The sequence below is a fragment of the Oreochromis aureus genome, linkage group 16 (assembly GCF_013358895.1).
Source record: "Oreochromis aureus strain Israel breed Guangdong linkage group 16, ZZ_aureus, whole genome shotgun sequence".
NCBI classification, from domain to species: Eukaryota; Metazoa; Chordata; class Actinopteri; order Cichliformes; family Cichlidae; genus Oreochromis; species Oreochromis aureus.
In genome coordinates, this window is record NC_052957.1 from 28121522 (window position 1) to 28147974 (window position 26453).

At 39.6% G+C, this 26453-nt stretch overlaps 1 protein-coding gene across 4 annotated transcripts in view; it reads left to right on the forward strand.

The window, feature by feature from the left end:
- gdap2 (ganglioside induced differentiation associated protein 2) overlaps positions 1-22426 on the forward strand; it is a 28553-nt gene extending 6127 nt beyond the window's left edge. For 3 of the 4 annotated variants that reach the window (XM_031755578.2, XM_031755580.2, XM_039600238.1), the window contains exons 4-14: positions 911-1064; positions 2419-2507; positions 3257-3333; positions 3475-3634; positions 5194-5344; positions 5793-5869; positions 6762-6838; positions 7189-7328; positions 11478-11532; positions 12478-12621; positions 18631-22426. In XM_031755578.2, coding sequence (XP_031611438.2) covers positions 911-1064; positions 2419-2507; positions 3257-3333; positions 3475-3634; positions 5194-5344; positions 5793-5869; positions 6762-6838; positions 7189-7328; positions 11478-11532; positions 12478-12621; positions 18631-18672 — 1166 coding nt within the window. In that variant the 3' untranslated portion in view covers positions 18673-22426. Of the gene's footprint in view, positions 1-910; positions 1065-2418; positions 2508-3256; positions 3334-3474; positions 3635-5193; positions 5345-5792; positions 5870-6761; positions 6839-7188; positions 7329-11477; positions 11533-12477; positions 12622-13604; positions 14340-18630 lie in introns of those variants that run through there. The other variant, XM_039600239.1, reaches the window with a different exon arrangement.
- The last annotated feature ends 4027 nt before the right edge of the window (positions 22427-26453 follow it).

The window sequence follows — 26453 nt, forward strand, 5'->3', positions numbered from 1 at the left end:
TAGACATGGAAGGTTAAACTGCTGAAATGAGCTCTCTCCCAAAGCTTGATTTCACTTTGATCTTCTCAGCGATATCACTGGGAGTGTTAAATATAACCAGTCACCTGATATCACGCTGGCACTACCACTGGCACTCTAATACAAAGTGAACTTTCATCAAGTCTCTACAGCTGCTCAAAGTACTGATAAACACACAAATAAGTGTGTTCTGGCTTCTTGATCGTGCAAATGAGATTGTTAGATCTGAGATGAGATCTCTGATTCTGACTTTTCACCACCATTGTGCATTTTTTTTAAACTAAAACTTGCCAAAGTCATCTAAAACATTCTTTCCAGAAACAGAGCCATTGTTGTTAAAGACGGCCCAGTTTTCACTGGAACTACTTTCTGCAGAATTGCTTCCAGTAATATGCTTTGAACTTTGAGCTCCAATTTCAAGGAACAAATCCAAATTTGAACCCTGCAAAGATGTCTGGGTTTGTTATTCAGTTATCCGCATCACTGTGGATGTACAACATGTGCCAATGTTTTTGAGATTGGCTTTTCACACCTCCCAAGTACAAAAAAAAGTCTAATTACTGGTGTTCACCCCGACACACTGGAAGTGTCTTTTCATCAAAAAACACCACCTAAAAATATATACATTATTATATATATATTGATGCTTTAAGATGCAGTATTTCAAGAAGCTGGTGCTCAAAATAAAAATCTCTGTGTGGTTAGCATACCAGAAAATTTAATCAGCAAATTTAATTGTCAAAAGAAAACATAGTTTTCCCTTTCATAAACTCAGTTGTCGGCTTGCTGATACACGTGTGTATTTGCTGCATCAATAGCCTTTGCAGTCATAAGAGTTTATTTTTAACATGTAATAATGAATATAATAATCTTTTTGTGTGTTTGTGTCCAGGATGTCGCACCGGGGAGGCAAAGCTGACCAAGGGCTTCAACCTAGCAGCGCGGTTCATCATCCACACCGTGGGGCCAAAGTACAAAGCCAAATACAGGACAGCAGCAGAGAGTTCGCTATACAGCTGCTACAGAAACATCATGCAGCTGGCTGCGTAAGAATCAGCAACTTATAATTCAGCCCACGTCCTAAACTTGGCAGTTTGACTTTCTCAAATTTCATCCGTTTCGTTCTCTGTCAGAAGGTACCAGTAAACAGTCACTGAATGAAAGTGACGTTGAGCTTTCCAGCGCTTTCTCAAAGATTTGTAAGACAAGATGAACTCTTCAGATTACAGAAACACTGATTTCAGAAAAGTTGGATCCGTTTTAAAGGTTGATGGAAAATCCATCTGTAAAATATGAACTCAATGGATAAATTAAAAACAAACCCAACAAGAAACAGTGTTTCAGATTAAAATCCACAATTTCCTAATCAATATTTCACAGACCAGATTGTGCCGTTTCTGTCCTGATCTACTTGGTGATATAGATGTTTGCAGTATATGATGAAGTGGAGAGAGCAGTGATGATGATTTAAGGGAGAAGGCTGAACCCACTGAGACAAAAAAGAAAGGAAAAAGTCAGACTGGCAAAATTTAAATAGTAGTATTGGAGATATTTAGTATTTTGTTTTTAGCCCTCAGCTGTAAAAAGGCTGGTCAGAGATTGTTGTCACGCCTCCCTCAGGTGGGCAGGCAGCATGGACACCTGAGTTTGTGAATGTGATAAATCAAGAACACGTTTTAAATGAATACCATACATGTATCTACTAAAAATCTTGGAGGGATTTGAATCTCAAACTCAAGGTCAGAGGACAAGTTTTCTGAAAATCTTGCAAATGCGATAACTCGTGTAGGTCACCTAGGACTTTCAAATTGATACCATAGGTTTGTCTACTAGAAAACCGAGGGGTAGCACTGGCGGTTGCCAGCATTTTCTTTACATGGAATTACATTTTTACCTCCACCAGGGATGTTATGTTTTTGGTAGTGTACGCGTACGTGTCATTCTGTTTATAAACACAATAGCTCAATAAGTTCTGAATGAACTCTGAAAACTTATTAGGGGTGTAGAGTGGGGTCCATAATAATCCCTTCAAATTTGTCTCCACCAAGATCTTCAAGGTCCACTCAATGACTTATTGGTCAAAAACTGATTAAAAGCCTGAGAATGTAAAAGCTTGATTGTTACAAGTTGATGTGTATTGTCAGCATATAGAAAGTACCATATGAAGGTTTAAAATATCATGTCACATTTGACCTCTGACCTTTCTCCAAGGTCAATAGAGGGATCTGAAGGTGCTATATTGAACTGTTTATTACAACTTTTCTTACTGCCATTGTTTGTATTGACAACATGTAGACATATTGGGAATGATATATGTCACATTTGACATTGTATAATCAGTGTGTACTGTAAATGTGATGTGCAGTATGTGAGACTGTATTTCTTCATTTTTCACCACAGAGAGCAGTCAATGGCATCAGTTGGCTTCTGTGTGGTGACCACAACCAAAAGAGGTTATCCTCTGGAGGATGCAACACACATTGCTTTGAGTAAGACACACACACACACACACACACACACACACACACACACACACACACACACACACACACACAGGTTTTTATTGGTGTGACACTTATTTTAGTCACATATTCCATACAAGGTCAAATAATTGTACAAGCACGTACTATACCAGCAGTGGGTGATTTTCCCATAGGGTCACATATTATGGAGAGCCCCACCAGTGAACTCAGTTCTGCTCAATATTAATTTTATCTCTCTTTGTAAGTTTATCGGTGCAGCCCTCCACAAAAATCCCAATTTCTCATGTGACCCCTTTGGAAAATTGAACTCCCCAAGCTTGTAATAGGCCCAAATTCAAAACAGTGGAATTGAATCTAAGAGGTGAGATTGCCACCCTGAAATCACTCAGATCCACTCAAACAGAAGTCTTACACACCTCTGGAGTTAAAGCTACTACTGGCTGTAAAATAACCACAAAAACTGAACTGAATGTAAGACTGGATATACAGGGGTCATAGTGGAGTGTATTAGTTCAGTGAATTCCTACACCCAAAGAGAACCATATGTGGTAATTATTCTGCTAGTTTGCAAAATGTTTGTTCAGGTTTGTTCACTTAAATACACGACTACAGGTCCACACCACAGAAAAGGACCCATCTCAATTAGTTTCATCCTCTTCTTAGTCATAGAAAAATTGCAGTTGCTCTGTAAACTACAGATTTGCTGTTATTTGTCTGTGTTATCTTGTAATAAACCAAAACAAATGTGTTTGTAGGGACAGTGCGGCGGTTCCTGGAGAATCATGGAAACAGCATAGAAACGGTGGTGTTTGCAGTTTCAGACATAGAGGAGGTTTGTGTGACTTTTTGTCTTTAGTTTAGACCAACAGGAAACACTTAACCTGCATGTTCCTCTTATTTAAAACCAGGTGTATTAAGTTAACCATGTGCATATTAATCACTAATATAAATATTAATGTTTGTGCTCTTTCAGTCTGTGTTCAAGAAGTTACTCCCTCTGTACTACCCACGCTCTGAGGGAGAAGAAAAGACTTGCCTACCTCTCATCCCAGCTGACATCGGCAATTCTGAGGGTGAACCAGTGGTTCCGGAAAGACAGATCCGCATCACAGAGAAACCAGGAAGCATTGAAGGTACACAGACTTCTTTTTTTCTTTTTTTTCTTTCAATACTGTGATGAACAATTTCCTGAAATCGGAAAGGGACACACTACATGCTTCACTTTCATTTCAGTCGAAAAGAAACAAAACATTTCTTCCCTGTAGTTTGATTTTGTAGAATAAAAGCTTTTCTTTTCATTTGAAGGACTTAACTGTCAAGTTGAAATAGTCTGTTTCTCTGTGGGAGGAGGTGAGATTAAATGACTGAGCAGTCAGCCGTTTGGCTTTTTAGGCTGTCAGTCATTCATGTTGTTTCTCACTGACTAACCGAACCATAAAACATCTGAGCTGAATCGTTAAATATAGTGTAAAGATGACACTCTGGATAATGATTAACTTAGAGCTCAGGTTGTTTTTGTGAGTCAATCAGACTGCATCTGCCTTCAGGCTCCTGAGGTGTCAGGACATGATTGTTTTATTTGTAGTAAAGCACTGACGGGACATGAGGATGGAGACGCTGTATAACCTGACGTAGAAGTATCGCAGACAGATTTTAACCAGCATGATGCCTCGTCACGATGATTGTCTCAAAGCCCTTGAACAAAAGTGTTCTCCTAAAAGAAAGAGTTGGATGTGATCAGCACACTACTGTCAAACAAAGGAAGATGTGTCTGGCAGAGAAACTTTCTGAATTCTAAATAAGGAAACTGTTTTGAAGCACATCAAAGCTTTTCTAGGCTCCCAACATTTTTATCTGTCCTCTAGCTAAATGCAGACCAAGTAGTTTTTATTGAAAGTAATCAAGGCCCAACAGTTCTGTAGAAATAGAAAAATAATAAAAACAAAAAGGACAAACAGAAATTTTGACAGCTTCGGTCCAAACTCGTGCTGAGTTTTTAAACCCTCCACATAAACTGAATTTTGTATGACCTCTTTAGTTTACCTCAACTAAGCCTTTGCTTGCACCCTAAATGTTAGGTTTTGGTGAAGAGGCCTGTGAAAGTAACACCAGCCCATGTGTTAGTGAGTGTTTGTGGTTTCCATTTTGAGCCTCTTGCCTCCATTGACCTCAAGTGTGGTGCCTGCTGGCCTGATGCTTCAAAGCATCGACATGTGGCTTTGGGGTGTTGATCCAAAGCAAGCAGGCTGCCTGCGAGTGAAACCCAATAACAACAGGCTGATGTATACACACTGACAGATGCACATGTCCATTTGGATGTTGATAAAATGCACAGACATGCATGCAGCAGTGCATGTGGTCTGGGAGAAACAAGGAATGAAACAGACTTGAACCCGAGCCTGGAATCTGTCAGCTGAGTTTATGACTTCATAGCAGCGCTTTCACACACACGTGTAACGGCATCTTTGCAGATAAATTGGAATCTGTGTAATAAAATAAATACGGACAAGCAAGCAAACCCAGGAGAATGTTACTGCATTTATAATTTGCTTAAACTTGTACACAGATGGTGTTTCGAGGGGAAACGATCATTTAAAAAAGCCTGAGTTAACTGGATTAATTATTTTTTGTAAGTAGTATCGGATACAAGTTCAGCATTTCATTACAACGTCTTATCTGTTGGCTTGTCTAGATGAGTGTGACGAGGACAGCCTGGAGTTGGATCTGGGTCAGGTTGGGACTCACGCCTTCGCCCGGATGGAAGGCGATGTAGACAAACAGCGGAAACTGATTTTACAGGGACAGATGTCTGAGGCAGCCCTGCAGAAACAACACCAGAGAAAGTAAGAGTCCAACCAAACTGTGAAATAAATAAATAAATGTAATAAAATAATGCTTCAAGTGTCTTCCACTTGTATTAAAATTAACGTTTCCTGTATTAAAGTTTTCACTTAAAAAATCAAGTGCGGTATTTTATTCAGTTACTTCACTGTACATAAATATGATTTGAATTACTCAATTTACTAAGTATTTCTATCTAATGTTGTTTCAGTTTGCACTGTAAGTGTTCGTCACTCAAAATTTAACTGAAACATTCCTGAACGGCTACGTTTTGGCTGCTTTCCTGATCACACTTAAAAAACACTAAAAAGAACTTTTTATATATATTTTTTATAGCATTTTACTAGATGTTTTGGCAGTAATTTATAGAGGCAGTAGTTATAGCATGTGTGTAACCGCTAATTGTTGCATATATTTAAGATATTTTCTCTTTCTGTTTTAATCCTGCAGCTACGGTCGCTGGCTGTGTCGAGCGAGAGCAGAGGACCTGTCAGACATTGCTGCGCTGAAAGCCTTGTACCAAACTGGTAGGTGTTTGAGCATGGGACGTGCATATTAGATCTTTGAAGGAGTCTTTCAACGTCTGAATGTAGACGTGAAAGAAAACCAGGAAACAAAAGGAAGTTTTCAGACACGTGTATTGTAAGGGTGCTGGGTGACCTTTAACCTGCTGAGAGTTTGTTTCACCTCAGCATGAAGAGCAAAGGCAATTCATCCTCTCTAAGGCACAATTGACTGTCATCACCAGTAGGAGGCAGTGTTGTTGCACACAGTCCAGGACAAGGTTGAGCACCAATTAGCTCAGCTGATGTCAAGTGAGGAAAAGGTTGACCCTATTTGAACTTTTAGGCCGTGTGTTGAGGTGGGTAGATTTAAGCTTTAAGAATATTTAATTTAAAACAATATATTTAATATATTTTATCTGTATCACAAGAAAATTCTTTCCAGAAAAAATGTTCTTTATGTTGTTAACTGTCTTAGGGAAATATGCAAAAGAAGCATTTTAGATTTTATATTCACGCTACACAAGTAGGTCTGTATGCATTTAAGTAAGAAACAAAGGCTGTCATACAGCCACTAATGCACATTACAGTTGGAGAACATGCACTTAAAAATGTGTGTTTTATCCAAAAGTCAGCCTTCCAAAGAATTTCGCTGCAGATTACAAGCAAAAAGTCCAGATCATAATCACAGACACAGAGGCTGAACTGCTGTAAAACTAACTATTACTCAGTGTTGGCTAGAATACCTCTGTAGGCAGAGGGCCAGAGTTTGATTTGCAAACAAAACACAGACTGTCTCTCAGCAATTCTCACTTACTGCATCTGGAGCTCTGTTTCCATACTGTGATACTGTATTTAAATTAATAAAAAATTGCAGGGTCTGAGTGTCTTTACACTTTACTGTGTGTTTGTCCAGGCGTGGATATATGTGGCAGGACAGTGATGGTCGTGGTTGGACGAAACATCCCTGTGACCCTCATTGACCTTGAAAAGGTAACATGTGCCAATATGTCAAAGTAAAGCACTTTTAGTGATCTTAGTCATGTCGGACTTCACCGTAACAGATGGTGCAGATTTATTTTGTTTTTGTGTACTCGTAATAATGCAATATGTGTGAGCAAGTACAGGTCACATTGATGTGTTTTTAACCTTGTTCACTACATGTTTAATTTTACTCCTCAGTACCTGTAGCAAAATGCAGTGTATCTGTTTTTAAATAGGAAAAGCTGCAACTATAAAAGAAAACGTATCAGATCTGGGTGATCTGGTTTTTAACAGAATTGTAAGTAAATAAATACTTGCAGTAATCCTGTATGTTTGTTTCCTCTGCCTGTGTGCTGTAGGCCCTGTTGTACTTCATCCATGTAATGGACCACATCACAGTGAAGGAGTATGTTATGGTTTACTTTCACACGCTGACCGGAGAGCATAACCATCTGGACACCGACTTCCTGAAAAAACTCTACGACATCGTTGACGTCAAGTCAGTCTGACATTTTACTCACCTGATTACGCTGAGCCTGTGGCTAATCTAAACCTTGAGCTAAAGGCATGACTGCAGTTTTTTTAAGCTTTTGCCTTCCATCTTTTAAATTAAAACATGTCAAGTATATTGGAAAACCAACATTAAATCGCATATGAAGTGGAAGAGAACATTGAATAGATAAGGCATTCGCTTAGTTCCAGTTTTTGTCTTATTCCTCTGGCATTGAGTCACTGAGTAAGAACAGTCTGAGGCTGTTATTGCTTCAGCTTTCCATTTATCCAGAACTGTTGTCATCTGGGTTTACAATATATATTTAAAGTAGAATTAGATTTGGCTAACATTGTTGGCCAACTACTTCTCCAGCCTTAACTAACCAAAACTTAAAAAAGAATCAGACAGAGAGAGGTTGTGTAAAAAAGACAGTCTTTGGGAATTCCCCTCTCATTCACTCCTTCTCTCTCAAAGGCCATGATGATACTATGATTAAGTCATTATAGTAGCCACTTTCATATTTTTTTCCATACAGCATAGTGCTTACTGGATTTTAAATCAATCTAACAATCATGTTGTATCAATAACATGACAAAGGGTCCACTTTTCTAACTAAATCAAGGTGTTTAACATTTTGTATATTAGGCCATACAAACATTTAGAGTTGACTTTCATTTGACCTATTTGGTCTTCGTTTGGCTCTTGGTCTCAGCCTCTGCAGCTGCATTAAAGTTAAGATACATTGTTCGTGCCACAGTATGATACCACCAAGGTTACAGTGTTTAGATTATTGGAAAAGCCAAACAAGCTGTGAAACACATTTTTGTTTCATTGTTGGCGTTGGCGCGACATCTCGCAGTGACTTGAGGCCAAGCGACTTGGCTGTGACTTGGCCTCAATCAAAGAGTTCAACGTTTGCAAAGCAGATCTTTATTCTAAACTGAGCCTTTCAAAGACAGCACTCTGAAAAGTTGTTGTCAGACATGACTTTGTGATAACTGAGGTTGCAGAATGGATTTGGACCTGAATCAGTCATTCTGTTGAGCAATGTGTCAAATGTGTAGCATCACATTTAGAACTCAATACAGATGCTGTCAGATGCTGTTTGATCTCTTTGGGATCTCCTGAAAAGTTCACCATTGATGAATATTTTCATCGGGCTTAATCGTAGCCACATCTTCCAAATGGAAACCAGAAAAATCTACACTTTTATTCAGAGATCAGAGTAGATCTACAGCTTCACTGATCTGAAGTGATTCCTCTATCCAGGCAGACTCCCCTGATTGTCAGTTTGTTGCTTTCATGCTGTATTCAGTCAAACGAGTTAGATCCATTTACTTCCATGTTTAACTATAACGCGGTAAAATGAATAAAGACAGACATGAGTGGTCATACAGTGGATATTGTAGGAGTTAGGTTTTAAGTGTATGTCTTAATAATCCTATTTATACTACTGATTTAAAACTAGCACTTGAAACTAGATTAAATAAATTTATAGTGTCCGTAAACATCAACACAAGGGCTTGAAACCCACACAATATCTAAATGTAACTGTGGAAAAAAAGGGGGTTGAAATTTTGTTAACTGGAAGCTACCAAAGGAAAAACCTAGAGAAACTCGGGCACTCGGTGGGTAGGAGAAGCGTTTATAGTTGTCATCTCTTTTTAGTTTTGGTTACTAGAAACCAAACTTGCTTCCTGTGTCAGTGGGAAACTCCATGCAGTCAAGACGTACCTTTCCACACTTGTTTCTCATGTTTCATTGCTTTCTGACTGTCCATTCTGTTGGTTTCACAACACCTTTCTTAACCTTTATAAAGAAAACTGAAACTGTAGCACATTCCTGATGTTTATCCTTTATGTTGTGTGATACATTTACCCTAAGGGTGTCAGATGCAGGTTACGTGATATAGTTCAGTGAGGCAGGAAAAGGGAATTTAAATGAAGCAATCCTTGCTTTCACAGAGTCTTTATATGCGAATGAAGACACCTTCGTTCAGCTTCCCCTTTCATCGGAACAGGAAACCCCCATTCAGTCATAAGCGACGAGACGAACGTTTGTGTTCTGCTGATTCATCAGTGCGTGCTGCAGCCCTAAAATGTTAGGGATGTTTAAGGCTCCACCACCTCTGCAAACAGACAACAGTCTGGCCTCTACTAAAGGCTCATTTAATGTAAAACAAAAAACGCTGAGGTTATCTGTTTGCTTGTACACTTTCTGACTTGGATATTGTACTTTGGCTGCAGTAGAAAAGGATGACTGCTAAAAAGTTTGTCATTTAGCAGGGACATGGGTCTGGCAGTGCTCTGTGTTTAAAGCACAAGAACTGCGCTGCCTGTCAGTCACAGAGACAATCAAAGCCTTTTTTCAGGGAACTTTGTGTCCTCATTCTTCTGCAGGGCGAGGAACACAGTGTTTCACATCACGTTCAGGGATTACTTTACTTCTAAACAGTTACAGTTTCTGTTCATGTTCTAGCTATTTTGTCAGGATGTGTAGCTAATTTAGGAGTATTTTTCTTTCTCTGGTACATTTCTCAAGCAGTTGCTTTGTTTTGAGTTTTTTTGGTTTGGCATGGTGATATTGAACCCTGGTCTGGCTATTTAGCTATTGATTGACTGCAGATGCATTTTAGCTTCAAATTACCTAACCAACAGACTCTCGCCAGATTTGAACATAAACGCTTCCAAAACTGTGGATATGTTGTCTGCATTTAGCAGGAGACCGATGGACTCGAGAGTGATTATTTTTAAATATCCCCGGGTCCGGCTCTGGACCAGTGCAGAAGGCCACAAGTCACGGTTTTGTACGTCTGAATTATTTGGATAACTAAAAGTTCCTGTGTGTTCCTCTGATGGACAAATGTTTTGGTTTTTCTTAACACAAGCAAATTTAGTATGGATTGAAGTTCAGGTCAGCACTATTTCCAGAGTTTTCCAGAATACAGAACGTTTTGGCAGCATCCAAAGGGGCCAGGGTCAAAGGTTAAAGGGAAAGAGCTTACTTACTATTATTATTTAATATATGTGTTTTATTTCAAGAGTAAAGTGGAAATGTTGAGTGTAAAGTTAAAGTGCGTGGACTGTGTGGACAAATGTGTTCTCTCTGGATAAACCTGACAGCTCAGGGAGAGCACAGGGTTTATCCAGAGAGAGGCTCCCTTATTCCAAACCATTTCACCCTGAAGACTCAACATCTGTGTGTGATGGTTGATTCCTACAATATCAAGAAGAACTGCCAGATGCAGCAGATTAATTTAAAATATCATCTGAATTAGTGAATATCAGAAATACGAGGAATTTGGCTCTAAACACATGTAACTAGTAACTGACCCACAGTTTTAGTTGGTGCTCTCTCACTCTGGGATATACCCCTGATTTGTTTGTTAGCCTCACAGTCTGTTTGTTTGCTTCTGTCTTGAAAACAGAGAAGCGGAAGTTGACTCCAGCAACTTAGGAATGGCAGACATAACAGGCTTATACCGGTTTGGTAACCTCAAGTTTACATGTCCTGTTTTTGCCAGTGATGTGGCTCTGTTGCTTCATTGGAGCATGGTCTGTAGTTAAATAATGGTGATTGAAATAGAGTTCCTCCCAAATGTAGATGCCTCTTGGGCCCCTCTTCCATCAGGGAGAGTTGGTTGCGTGAGACTGACAGACTGGTGAGCCATCTGTGGTTTTGGCTGCTTTGACTGAGCTTCAGATACGAGTAGATGGAGACAAGTGTCTAAAATTAGCTTCCTTCTGTAGACAGTTTGGCACAGTTTTATGGCTAAAGTTGTCTGATCAAAGCGGCGTAAAGCAGCATTGTACTATGACAGCTGCTGTAGCTGACACTGTCGATTAATTGTCTAATTACCTGTCTGTTCAATCAAATAAATAACCAAGCATTGGAAAAACATTTGGCTCTTCTTTATGGTAAATGTGTCCATGCTAATGTACAGGATGGAGCTGATTATAAAGTGGTGTTTTTGTGGGACAGCAAATCTGTGGCTTTGGAAACGGCTACAGAAACATTGTGTCTCCTCTTTCAGAAGATCAATCATTTTCTTTTCATAATACAGGTTCTTTAATTTTATGTTTAATTTCCAGAATAATGAGTCATAGGGTTGCTGAGAAGTATTACTCCACTAATGTTCTGCTTTATTTCTTGCAGGTATAAAAAAAATTTGATGGCGTTCTACTTTGTACATCCAACATTTCGCTCGAAGGTAAGGGATGGTTTTAATTTAATATACAGGCCTGTGTAAAACATTTTTACTAAGTACCAGATATTTATATTTCAGTTGATAATGTATAAAAACAAACCTTGTCTGTGTAGTTTATTGTATTTCAGATGATTTTGATCAAGTTTTTATCCTTTTTTTGTAAGAAAAAGAGTGGGCACAAGACATTACAAAGCCATATTTATACATTTAAGATTAAAATGCTGTGCCATACACCCTTCAGTGGAAACTTATTTCCACTGCTTGTCTCATTCTTTTGTTCACCACCCGGGGCTCGTGACCACAGGTGATAGTAAGAATGCAGACTGACCTGTAGATTGATAGCGTTGCTTTCATGCTCAGCGCTTTCTTCACTACAGCACACCGACACCTCATACACACCAGTCTGCTCCCCTCACCCCTCATTCACAAACAACACCATGAGATACTTAAACTCCTCCACTTGGATCGGCATCTCATCCTGACACAAAGTTGGCACTCCACCGTGTTACCGTCAAAAAAAACATGGCCTCAGATTTGGAGATTTGTGCTAGTTTTCATCCCAGCTGCTTCACACTCAGCTGCAAACCGCTAAAGTGCAAGCTCGAGGTCACTGCCTGATGAAGTCAACAGAACCACACATCTGTAAAAGGCAGACAACCAGGAGCTTGTTGCTTTTGTTATTAATCTAAGTCCTTACGTTCCTATTACACTGATCCAGAAAATATTTTCCTCATTAAGTAACTTCTGGTTTATCTGGTTTCTTGATAACTTTTTCTTTATTCATTAAAGTCTTGCTCAGTTTTCTTTTTTTACACAGTTGTGTTCAGTTATTCTTTGATTATTGCATGACTGGTGTCCTGGTAATGCAAAATCAAGCTTGAATGTTTTTAAAAACTGATGAACGGTTCTTTACACACATCCTTTCTTTCTTCATTTGTCTCAATCAAGGTTTCAACATGGTTCTTCACCACTTTCAGTGTATCTGGCATGAAGGAAAAGGTCCGCTACCTTGACAATCTGCAACAGCTCTTCACCTGCATCAAGCCTGAGCAGATCGATATCCCTCCCTTTGTCTTGGAGTACGATGCACGAGTAAGAACACAATAACAGAGAGATCAGTAACTCAGTCCTATGTTGTTTGCACATGATCCACGGATATCTTTCAAAGTGATTTGAATCATTTTGCAAAGGTAACTGCTAAAATACATAAAGGATTTGATAAAGCTCTCAAAGCTCTCAAAACCCCACACAGGGGTCAAAGGTTTGTTCCAAAAAAAGACAGGAACTGAAAGTAGGGATAATGTTTTAGGGTGATTCAACAGAGGTGTGTTGACCATTAAAATTATTTTCAGGAACTGAAAGTTTAGTACCTGTCCTAGATAATGTTTTACTGGAAAGTGGTTCAGGCTGATTCACTCAGTGGTGTGAGCTCCACGATTTGCAGGGGTTCAAAAGTGACATTCGGTTATTATTTTCCCTCATTATTCTCATTTTTACTACCTGCCTACCTAATATGATATTAGAACAGAGTGTTTTAATACTGGAAAGTGGTTCAGCTTTTGCCACTTTAAAAACTTTTGAACATTTTATAGTTAAAGCCATATGTGGTCATAGTCTGACCATTACTAAAGTACTTTGTAAACCATCTAATTTGGGCCAGTTGTTCTGTTTTTTTAGCTTTCTGACTTTACTGTGACAGGCAAAGTGTGTCAGTTGGGTGCAGCTGTGGTAACCCCTCTGCCTTCCTCTATAAGAGTCAGGGTTCATTTGAAGTAGTGGCTAGAAATTCTAATGTAGACACCAGAAAGTCGGTCCCACTTTCTCTAGATGACTAAAATATAGCTCAGGTGGTGAAGCATGTGGTTTAAAGTTACAAGTGCCCTGCCAAAATAATTATTTGATGTGTCAGCAACATCTGGAAGTTGCAGCAGATTATCCCAGTTAATATATTTTAACTTGGAAAATATGTCACTACATTTGGAGCGCTGATGTTTGGAGCCAGTAACTGACTTCCTTTGATAAATTAGAGTTTGTGTGTCTCCACCTCCCTGTAAGCATCGGTTTTGCATTTTCAGATGGCGAAGGACGGACCGTAACCCTGTTTAGCCTCACGTCAGCTCTCTGGCCGATGGTGTTTTAGCAGAAATATTGGTAGGCTAGGTTCCTGTTGATGTCTCGGATAAACCTGAAATCACACAAACCCTTTTCCATCGGTTGTATTTGAGGGAACAACAGACGAGATAAATCTCTAGACTTTCCCTTTCCTATTCTCCTCTTCCTGATGTAAACCAGAGACGGTGGAAATGATTTCTCTGTTCTTTGACTTTTATTTTCATCTGTTTTCTTCCCAAGTTTAATTTCACCTGTTAAACCGTTGACTATAGCCTCAATTAAAATGCCCTGGATGCTTTGTGATTACTAAATGAATTAAATAATTATCAATAACTTTAATTTAAAAGTACTTGAGGAAGCATAGTCAGAATCAAAAACAATGTCTAGTTTGTTAGTTTGATGCAGTTTGAACTTAAAACATGTTCTTGCATCATCCGTTTCTTCCCTTTTGTGCTTTTTGGAATAGCTGATATGTTTGTAAACCACTGTGGATATCCACTTATTGATGTTGGATTGCAGCAGTAACAAGCTTGTTTTCATATTTTGTTACTCGGGGTAGTTATGAATAAAAAGCCACGAGGTCACAGAGCTGTACTTAAGACGCTGGAAAGCACAGACTGTAATAATTACTGGTAGAACAGAAAATGCACTTGTACATTAGGTTATCTGTACAATAAAGTATCATTGTTTCAGATTCAGTGTTTTGCAGGGAATGTAACTCCAACAGTGTGTCCTGATGCATCAAGACACAGAATCAATTTTTTGGAACAACAATGTATTTTCCACTTTGAGCACAGCAGACAGCCAACAACCTGGGCAACATTGTTTATATTGACACCTACCCAGAAATACTTGTCCTGCTGAGCTTAATTACAGTGCTGATGGAGTCCAGGAAGTAATTGCTCTCTTTGTTTGCTGAAATTGAACCTAACCAGGAGGTACCTTCTTAAAATGAATCTCTTTGGAAACCTCGGCCAGTTTGTCCTTTTGAACAGTTGTTAACTCTCACAGCACACACGTCAAACACAAGACTGTATAACAGTTTGTTGTTGTAAAACCAACGGACTAAATAACAGCTGTCAGGACTCTTAATGCAAACTAAGGCTGTGTTCACACTGCAGGTCTTAATGCTCAATTCCGATTTTTTGATCAAATCTGATTTTTTTTGTCTGCTTGTTCACACTACAAATAAAATGTGACAGCAAACACGCTCTAGTGTGAACCCTCAAAGCGGCCCGCATGCGCAAAAAGAAGAAGTCACACACAACGCTCTGTTTAGACCCAGACCAAACAGTATTGTTTGACTGATGGCCCTTAATATAAAGACTTCGGATTTTACGTTTCCCAATTTTTGCTTTAAGTTATAAAGTTATTTTGTTATTTACACATGGCCTAATAATGATCCTTATTGCTGTTTTAGAGAGGAGCGGTGCTTCAAGGATAGTTGCAGATTTCTGTCAGAATCTGCAGATTATACAAATACAAATAAAATGTTCACGTTGTCTTCCCAACAGTTTCACTGACATCTACACTGGATGGCCAGGAAGCGTTCGCGATGTCCTATCGGGCGCTTCTCCGGCGCTGATAATTGGCGTCTGTCTTGTGTCAGTGACATAAAAGACGGATTTAATGCGACATGACCGTTCAAACAGCAGTCGCTTTCTAAAACATCGGATATGTATCGGATTCAGTACCACATACAAAAGTGACCCAGATCGGATTTGAAAATATCGGATTTGTGCCGTTCACATGATTGGATACGGGTCGCATAGGGTCAGAAAAGTCGGATTTGATGCGCTTTCGCCTGCAGTGTGAACGTAGCCTTAGAGTGTAAAGACTTCCCCAACACATCCACTCTGACACTGCTGTTGATCATCTATGTGCAATATCTCAGTCTCTCCATGTTCTGTGCAATATTTTTGGCTCATGTGCAATATCCTTGGTATGTGCAATATTTTTCGGTCCTGTGCAATATTTTGGTCCCAGTAGAACTACCATCTCCACCCTAAATGACCATAGCCCCTCCACCCTTATTTATTTATTATATTATATAACTTCCCTTGTATACAGACCCACAATGTTTCTGTTTCAGTGTTTCTTACACATACACCATGTATATAGTTTCACTCACATATATGTATACATATACATTGCTTTTTATTTTATTTTATTTATTAATTCATTTTTCTTTCCCCCCTCGTTGTATATTGGTTTCTCTTCTTCTTACTTTTGCACCTTTGTGGTCCAGCTACCCGATTTCGCTGTGCAAGAAACTGCACAATGACAATAAAAAGCTCCAAGTCTCTAAGTCTATACATACAGTGTGAGAGATGACTTCAGAATTGTCATTCGTTTAAAGTAACTTGACAGCTTTTTTCGTAGCAGTCAAACAAACCCTGTATTGCAGGTTTGAAGCGTCTTAGGGGCGAAATGGGGGGTAAAGTGCACCGTGTTCCAGAGCGTACACCAGAATGGTAAGGATGATGTGACATGTGAAAGAGAGTTGGCTAGAGTTACCACTGAGCTTAGATAATTGTAGATTTTCTCAAAAGGGGAATGTAGATGGTATCGCTCATGTAACCACTCACCAGCCGTCCATTTTCCTTTATTAGAAAACAAAAAAGTGAAACTTGCCTCATTCTTTGTTGGTAGAGTACTTTTCCTTTCACAACACCGTTCAGCCTACTGGCATTTCACCATTGCCTCTCAAAATGGCCTCGGATGGACTCTTTGTCTTTAGTACTGTTGGCTGTTCTCACAATTGGCCACATTTATTTTAGCTTTGCTTGGTAGATGTTCTGCAGACTTTTCTTGTCAGAGTTTGACTACAGTTGATTCTATTATTTCTTTTTAATACTCTAATAAGCCTTTTCAAGGCACACTGCCCACAATGGACGAGCTATTGTGTAAATGTAATTATGTAAGTATTCTTCTTGCACAGAACCTGGTTGATTGCCAGTTAAAATGGTGTATTTTCACATCCAAAAGGAGGTTTTTTTTTTTTTTCCATTACTTTTTTTGACAATCTGTGTGGAAATCTGTGGGGTCGGGGGCTTTTCCCCCACTGGTCTACAGCTATAATCCTTCTGAGTAAATATAATCTAACTTTATTCATTTTTGGCCTTTTATTGATTCAGTTATGCTTAAAATTGTTCTCTGGCTCTTGTTGATATGCTGTTAGTTCTTAGACAAACAGTTCTCCATTGAAACATTTTTACCCCTGAATTTTGGCAAAAATGGCTCAAATGTGGATATGTGCTCATTTTATATGCTGGGATCATTGTCCTGTTGTATGATCCATTTTCAGCCACGCTGTAGCTGTCAGACAGATGGCCTCTATCATATTTTGATATACAGAGGAGTCCATAATCCACTCAGTGACTGTAAGGTGCTCAGGTCATGAGGGCCAAATCAATACCTCTCCACAACCATCCTTGACAGTTGGTATGAGAGGTTTTGGCTGATATTCTGTTTTCATCAAATGTTTCGCTGTCCATTAGGCCAAACATCTCCACTTTAGTCTCATCTGTTCTAGAGGTGTTGTGCTCTGTTTACATGCAGCTTTGCAAATCTAAGCTGTGCTGCCGTGGTCTTTTTAGAGAGAAGAGGCAACCTATAGACAACCTATAGTAGTTTAGTCTTTTTCTAACTGTACCGTCATCAACTTTTACATTATAGAGTCTGAGATGCAGCTCTCTTTGTTATTTCTCTGAGCATTGCACAGTTTGACTTTAGACTGAATGCTGGGATGTTCATTCCTGAGATGCACAACTGAATGCTCCAGAACAGCAAACTGCCAGAATGTCTTGATTTACAAGGTGCTCACAGTTACTGCTAATCAACTCATCACAAGCATTTGATTAGCACCATCTGGCTGCTGCTTACCCTCTTCATTCCTATGGAAGCAGTAAAGGTTTTTAGTCCTGTGAAAACTTTCTTTTACACATGAACATCTATTGACCTCTACTCTGAGCTTGGATACCTAGAAGCAGAAACTAAATCTAAAGCTGCATGTTTTGTTTTTTTTTTTTTGGTTTTTTTTTAAAGTGGATCAAAATGTGCTTCATAACCACTTTTAATTTTCTTTCTCAATATTCTGTCGACATGTAGCCGAGGGATGAACCAACACGTCTACATGGCGCAATATTCTGGTCAATTGATGAAACAGATGTTTCTCCTTATTACAACACCCCACATAGACACAACAACTTGACCTGGTCTGACAGGTTGGACTCTAAATAAATGTATTTTTTTTTTAATCATCATTAACGTTCAATAACCGTGCTGTCCTTTTTATATGATGTTTCTTATTAAATCTTCTCTTTGTAGGCGTTTTTGTGAAAAGTTTACAAGCTCAGCATTTAACAATAACGCATAAATGTAAAACCTTTTTGTGCTTGTATATTCAGTAAGAAGATCTTTTGCTTAACTAAAACTTGAATCTTTCTTAATGTTAGTGTGTTGACATAATCTGTAGGTTTTCAGTGTAATTATTCTACCAGCAGAACAAAGCAGTCATGCCACACCCAACACTGCTGCTCTCTCTTCGGACAGTTGTGAAAGACTCTGACAGGTGTAGTCAGATTACTGCCCACAAATTTTTCTCTGCATTATTAAAACACGTCCAGCAGCTAATAGGACAACCTGCCACTCCTGGTACTAGGAATACAGCTTCCTGACACTCTGCTATATCCAGAAAACAGCACATTAGACCTGAATGAAAGAGAGGGGGGGTGATTCATGATTTACTTACTGTTAGCATGTCCCTTCTGCAGCTGCTCCATCACATTGTCTCCCCAAAAACACTTCTGTTGTGTTTTGTAAGGGTTTATTTATATATTTATTTGTTGCAGTACATTTGACGTCTCAGGGCCACCGTAGTAGAAGTCGAAATCTCTTTGTGTTGGCAATAATTACATTAGTATTACCAGCTTTGGCTCAAGTGATCTGTGCTAACCCAGGTGTTTGTTTTATTCTCATCTATAACAGGTGAACGGACCCTACCATCATTCAGAGGCTTCCGGTCTGTGACACGAGTCCAGTCGAATCTTTCTGTCCAAGTGGCGAAGTGGTGGATGTCTTTTCTGGACATGAAGTTTTCTGTGTGGTCTGACCTCCAACCTCCTCTTTAAGGCTTTGAACCTCAGTTGAGGAAACTCTTCTTTTGTTCTGTTCCTGCCAAAAAAGACCAAATTAAGAGTCGCAGTGCACATATAGCACGGCGCGGTCTGGTGAGCAATCATTGTTAGTCACCACAGACTATTTGTGGATCTGCTATGGCTCCTGGATTATGCCTTATACTGAGAGACTTACTCAGCAGTTTTCTCATACTGCCCAAAATATGAAGTATCACATCATAGCTGGCACATAACTCAGAGGCTTTCCTGTGATGCGGTCGTATCAGACATCCTCGCCCATGTCTCAGAAGATGGCCAGGCTTTTCAAATGCTGGAGTGATACGGGGAGTGCCTGTTTGGATTTCTACGCCACACGGAGCGGCAGAAAGTCTGCAGTAAAGACAAACATTGGGTTTTGCTTAGTCGGAAGTTTTTCCCCACCTGTTTCAGCGTAATCTGAGACCGTGAGCGCCAGCAGTCCAAACCGGAAAATTCCAGACAAACATTAACGCCGGGGAGATTTTCTTTGATTAAAAACACGTCAGCTAGCTAACATTCGATTTACATCACAAGGTCATCTTCATATTGTGTGAACATGTGAAGTTAGCTTAGCTTGGCACAGAGAGTGAAAGAGGAAGCAGAAAGGCTCAGCTTAAGGTGTCGGAGTCGCTTCAGCTGTAGCGTCATACATCAAGTTAAATTCAAAAATATTAGAGGGAGATGCCTCTTATCGTCTAACTCCTGGCCGGAGGATAAATAAACCATTTCCCAGATGTGTAGATCTGTTACTAGAAGCAGTGCTGAAGTACTTCTGCTTAGCATTAACAATGTAAAAAGTCCTGTTTGTTTTCCAGTTAGCTTTATGGTGGGCCTGAAAGGCAGCAGGGCATGTGTGCCTCTACCAAAATGTTAGCACTGTGTCGCTGAAACAGATATTTAACCTCACACATTTAACAACATATGCCTAACATTAACTGCTTCCAATCTTTGTTTCAGTGTTCTAACTTAAATACTATAAAACACGTTAATTTCCCGTTTCTGGAGATGGAACATTTGTAACCGTTTCTTGAAGCAGTAACTGGAATCATTAAAAGAAATTAGCCACTAAACAGTCATACAGTTCTAATAAGGCAGTGCCTCTGTAACCCACAACAGTGGAAACACAATGTGCAAGTGAACCAAGTCTAAATTACACAAGTCAAAAGTCATGAGAAGGAGTCCTCACTCTCACAAACCGCCGTGAAGGACAGTTATTAACTTTTTTGTGTGCTTTTGTGTCAAATCGCTGTTACTCAGTCACTAATTCCTTTGTTTGCACAGCTAGCTCCACTTTACGTTGTCGTCTGTAGTTTGATTTATCTTGGACTGCCACATGTGTGGGTTTCCAGATCAAACGGAGTGAAGTAAACTCTGAAAGCATTTCTCTGATTGTCTGAACCTTCGATCAGTCATGATGTAGCAGGACCCCCACATGTCTGGTAGCCCAACACTGACACTATCACCATAAATCTTGGGGGGATTTCACCTGTGTGTAGTTCTGCATTCATCCAGGCCAAACATCAGGAACTCTGCATGCTTGCATTTAAACTGTGTTGGCTGCATGGAAACTCTTTAACCTTCAAATGAAAACGGGGATGTTATTTAACACTAGCACACAGAGTTCAGCTTCTAACTTTTGAGGTTTCAGAAAATGTGATGTGCACACTGGTGGGGGGCATATATCCCGTGTCGCTCACTCCAGGAGCTTCTGTTTACTGTGTTCATCGGGCTCCTTTTAAAATCAACAATAAATGACCTCATAAGGAAAGCGTGCACAGTCAGATTGAACTATTTAATGTCTTTTGTTGTTTTCCTCAGTGCTTTGAGCTCCATTCAGTGAAATGAAGTTAGTGTCCCCTCCTTTGACAAAATGCACTGAATGATTTCAAAAAGATTTCAAATTAAAAGACTGAATGTGACAGTGAGTTTCTAGAAGTGTTACAGCTGAGGAAATGTGCTGTCACTGTTTTTCCTTCAGTTGTGTCAATAAAAAAAATCCCAGAGATACTGAATCGCTCAGCACAGACTTGCTGTTAGAACTGTGATTATATCAGAATGTGCATAAATGAGCCAAATTATCTGTGTGTAGATGTATCCTGTTTTGGGGGAGTTTTTATCATTTTAAAGTGATATGTGGAGGGCGTGGTGGTTGACATCCTCTGAGCTTTACAGGAAATGACTTCATTCATGTTTCCTGTTCTTTTTCTTTTCTTTTTTTTAAACACGCTGATCATAAGAACTTTTTTTTTTCTTGATAAAAACAGGCTTAGACTATCCTTTTAGAAAAGAGCTGGTTGTATTGTGGAAAGTATTTAATACCTGATGAAGAATAAAGATTGATTTTGGTGCTGTAGAAAGATTTATTGTGACTTTTCTGCTTAAAGTCTCAATTTTCTTAATGAGCGCCTCAAAGTTTTGCTCCAATTTGGGAAAAAAAAACTCCCTTAAAGTGTAATTTCTAACACAACTCTAAATTCTTACAACCATTATTATTATTCAGACAAATGCATCATAATATTCCATTTACCTCACAGCTAATGGATGAGGAGAGATTTGGTGCTAAGCTTGTTGTGTGTCCTCTGCAGCAACTTAGTTCTGCGAAATGAAAATTCCTCAAATGGTTTACATGAAGGGTATTTATGCGACTCTCAGCATTTCGGAGAACTCCATGTTGCTTTGAGTTCAAGCAGTTTAAACCCACATTCCAACACATATGGTTTGGCTCGACTTAACGGTGAGATACGGCTGAACGAAGGACGGCTTTTTAACATCTTACCTTTCAGACTCAAAATCCAAAAGTCCATACAGTAAGTATTAATGTTACAACACTGTGATACATTTATTTTTATACATTTTATAAAATTGGAAACTCTTATTGCTTATGTTTAACATAAAGCAGAACGTGACACTAAATAAAAGTAAGGTCATTCATTCTTTTTGTGGTTCTGCCGGAGTTTTTCCTTCCACTGTTGTTTAAACGCAGTCATGTGATTGTTGGAGTTTTCTCGGGTTTCTCTGTATTATTGTAGGGTCTTAACTTTACAATATAAAGCACTTTGATGCAGCTGTTTTGATTTGGTGTTATCTAAATTAAGTTGAATTGAACTGCAAAATCAGAGAAAATTGCAAGTCTGTTGACATCTCCACAAATGGAAATTCACATCCACTATACTTACATTCAGAGTCCAGCCAGAGCTGCATTGCTTAAAAATAGAAATTCTTTCACAAAATGACGTAAGCGCTCAGCAGCCTTGCTTTCATATAGGAATATAACCACAATATAACCAGTTGAGTCGTGTCCCCTATTACAGAGACGCACCGCAGGTGATTTGTACTCAACGTCACAGACTGTTAGGAGTCTGTCTCTGTGTATAAATTAGATGGCAATTGTTTGCTAACCTTAGCCAATCTGTGGGCGTTTGCATGGATGTGCAACACCTTCAACCTCTTGCTGGCAAGCTGGTTGCTGTAAACACTTACAGTCAGTCTCCTACAGCAGAAAAAAAACTACAATCAGTAGTAGTAGGTTTACAACCAGTAAACCACCAATTTTTCCTGGTTGCAAGGAGTTTGATTTTCACTCTTCTATTCCTCATATTCTTTGTAATAAAGAGACAAAATAGCACTGATGTCTGTCTTGTGTTTATTTATTTCAAATTGTCCAGTAAACAACTCATGAATTTAATATGGCTTTAAGTTTTAGGTAATCGGCTGAAACAGCTGTTTGCACAAACGGACGAAAGAAGTCTCATTTTCAGAGGCTGTTTCCAGATATGCAGATTTGGGACTCCAGTGGAGTGGAGAGCTGGAGAGGACCATAGAAGGTCCTTAAGCCATCAGCAGAATGGGTATCTACTCCTGTGTCTGAAGAGGAACAGGGTGAGCACTGCCAGAGCTACAAATTGACCTCCAGCAGGTTACTGGTGTAAATGTCTCTGACCAAACAATCAGAAACAGATTTCATGATGGTGGCCTGAGGGCCCCACATGGTCTTGTGGGTCCTGTGCTCACTGCACAGTGCTGGGGAGCCTAACTGGTTTTTGGCATGAGATTTGTAGTTAGAGAAGTCACTTACATTATGGATTTATCGGTACCTGATTCATCAAACAAAAGTTATTTTACAGGGTGCTGTCAACATAAGGCAGATGGGACGAGGTGATGCTTGTCATCAGGATATTTTTTTCTCCCTCTTCCTTTTTTTTCTATCACCGATGTCAAGTAATAACCAGGATACTGTCTTGCACACAGTTCTGTTTTTTTGAGCAATAGAAAAGGAGACTGGACCAACATGTCAGCTATGTGTTAGGTTTGTATAGTCCAATCCAAGTTTCGTAGCTCAAGTGTACATACTGCTGTGAGTGACCTACCTGCAGGATACGTCAAAGCCTTCTGGTGTGTTTCTCTTTAAGAAAACAGGAAAGATGGAGACCCATAAGTGGCTGAATAAGATGGATAAACAGCAGGTGTTGCAGTCAGTGTGGTTTTTTCCACCGTCTCATCTTCCCTTTGCAGAAAACAGCATCATTTTCCAGGAAGTGAAGAAGAAGTGGCCCTGTCCTGATTAACCCCCCCACACACACATACACACACCCCACCCCACCTCCAACCTGCACGTTGCCCTCAGCACCTCCCATCCCCTCACCTGCCAACATCCTGCTGACCACGCTGACCCTCTTTCATCACGTCTCTTTTTCAGTTTTTTTTAATCTCTCTACTCGTTCTAGCTGGATTAAAGTGCTGACCGGGGGAGGGGATGGAAGGATGTTGCTGTCTGTTCTGTAAATGAAGAGCTGCGGAGAGCACAGGACCAAATCTATCTTTTGTAGGCCTCTCTCCGTGACAGGCTGGGGATTAGCCGGCCAAAACACAGACAAAGAGAAGAGCAGGAAAACACAGGAAAGCATCAGTTGCTTCTGACAGTACACCGAGGACTATAAGGTGTTACTTAAATTTAAAGTCACAAAACTCAACTAGTGAAATCAAAAGCAGCCTAATGTCTCACAGCAGTTGAGGTGAAATAGCACCTTTAAATAGTGCTTTATTCACTATGTGTGTCAATGACGGGCTAAATTACCAGACATCCTGTCACTGTTAAAGTCTAGTGTTTATAAAGTGTGTGAAAAATGTGAAGCTCAACAGGTTTGAGCGGTAAGATTACTCACTATAAAAAAATAGTAATTTTCATTTGAATTCTATTTAAAATGATAAAGTACAATATTTGCTTACTGCTTTCTCATCTAAGTTTTTACTGAGACGAGAAAGCAGTAAGCAGTTTGTCACATAGACAGCAGCAAGTAATCAGTGTACCAGCACCTCTGTGGTTTTAACTTGCCTGCGAGTTTCATTCCAGGAAAGACAAAGAGACTTCCTGAGGGGTGTCCAATGAAAAGAGATTGATTGGTGGGTGATATATGTTTAGTTTTGATTGTCACGAAGGTGGTTCTCTTGCACAGGCTAGATAATTATGTGTAATTTCTGCTCCAACGTAAGAGCAGGTTATATACACAGTTTGGATTTAAAAGTGACTTTAAGTGCCATATTTTTCATTAATTCTAACAACAGAATAACAATAAAATAACAATAACGTGCTCTACAGAAAATATTTTTATTCTCGCAACCTGTTGAGCCTTGTTAACCCCACAAATTAAGCTCTTTTACAAAGTCACAGCCAAGCTGTGTGTGTGTGGGTGTCACATTGTCGGTGGACTTTTGCATTCAGTGAGCAATGCAGAAAATCTATAAATGAACATATTTTTATGCTTGGTCATGATTTTGCTGCCAAGTCTGTTTGAAATTGCAAAGAATGAAAAATAATCGCTGAGAATTTCCCATCTGTCACTTTGATGTGGACAAAGCCCAGCACAGAGTCAGCCACTGATTATTCTATAATGTTTGAGTGCGTTACATTTAAAGTTTGGAGATCTAAATCTGTGAAGTTACAACTGAATGTTAAAATAAAGATTTTTCTCACTGCACTGTTGTCCTGTCTCATACAGAGCTGTGGAAAAAGTATTCGTCCCCTTCCTCATTTATTTATTTTTTGCATATTTGTCACATTTCATATCATCAAACAAATTAAATATTGCACAAGTATAACCAGCGTAAATACAAAATGTTTTAAATGACTTCGTTTATTAGGGGGAAAAGTTATCCAAAAATACCTGGAGCTGATGTTTCACCTCTCGACCTCATGATAGGGTGGGGCTAGGCTTCACAATGAGCTCACCCGAAACCCTGGCTGATTGTGACCCACACCCGTTTTCACACCTTGACTCATGTGATTAGGTAGAGGATCAACAGGGGGTCCATGACCCTCTTGGGGACACTCCTATAGGGCTTAAAATCTGGGACTCCACCAATTGCTCTTAGGGTTAGGAGGTAAAACGTCCTCGAGGTAACTTAAAGTCCAGATGCTTTTCTCTCCATAGCTCCATAGACTACGATGACCTGGATGACTGAGAACCTTCACACACAATTGCAGTTCTTGCTATGTTTAGGGGACAATTACTTTTTCACACAGGTCCAGGTAGTTTGGATAAGTTTTTACATTTAATAAATGAAATCATAATTTCAAAAAACTGTAACAAAAATTTGTGATGGAATTTGTTTTTTGCTGCATGGTGGCCTCCTCCCACAGTCCAAAGACATGCAGTTAGTGGGGTTGGGTTAATTGGAGAATCTAATTGCCTATAGGTGCGAGTGGGTCTCTGTCTTTCTTTGTCAGCCCTGTGTCAGGCTGGTGACCTGTCCAGGGTGTGCCCTACCTCTCGCCCTATGGTAGCTGGGATAGGCTCCAGCACCCCGCGAACCTGACAAGGATAAGCAGAAGAGGATGACTGGATATCTTATATTTTTATGATACAGCCTCTGGATGAAATAAGTGGCACTCAGTCTATTGTATGAGTGCCCGTAGAGCTTGAAGCAGAACGCCTGGGTCAACAAAGCAAGATGACAAGTTAAGTTGTGACAGCCATTATTTCTGATTGGGGCTATGCTGAACTTTTCTACCCGTTTAATTAAAATCTCTCCAAGCACGCTTAATGCAGCTGCCACCCCACAACCTGATGACTCATCTCAGCTTAGAGGCCAACTGTAGCACAGATTGGTGTGCATCTGTTTTGCATGACAACAAGAGAAACTCATTACTAAAATCCACTGTTACTTCTCACACCAGGGGAATATGACAGAAAATGAAAAGCTGTGAATCAGAAGGACTTGTCTTCAGGTTTGGAAGATTCATGCACGCAGTATGCACATACCCAAAAAAGACAAACTATTGACAGATGAGCTAAACCCGCAGAGTTAAATGACGTTTAGACTTCGATGAGGTGCAATGACGCTACAAAGTAACTAATTCAGCATCCATGTGTGGCTGGAATTAGCCACTATATGCTCACAGCGTGTAAGCCTCAGCATTTCCTTTGAAGCAGTGCTGTGTGAATCCTAAAACAAAGGACCGATTTCCAGTCTTGTCCATACTAGTAATAGTTAACATTGCACAGAACAAATGGAGGCTTTAAGTGCATGTGGAAGCTGTGCGACCTGTTTATTGAATGTGCCAGACTAATAGAGAGTGTGAAGGCAGTGCAATGCTAAATTAAGAAAGTTGAATATTTTCACTCGTTTCCAGTGTCAGTACCTCCGGTCATGCTGATA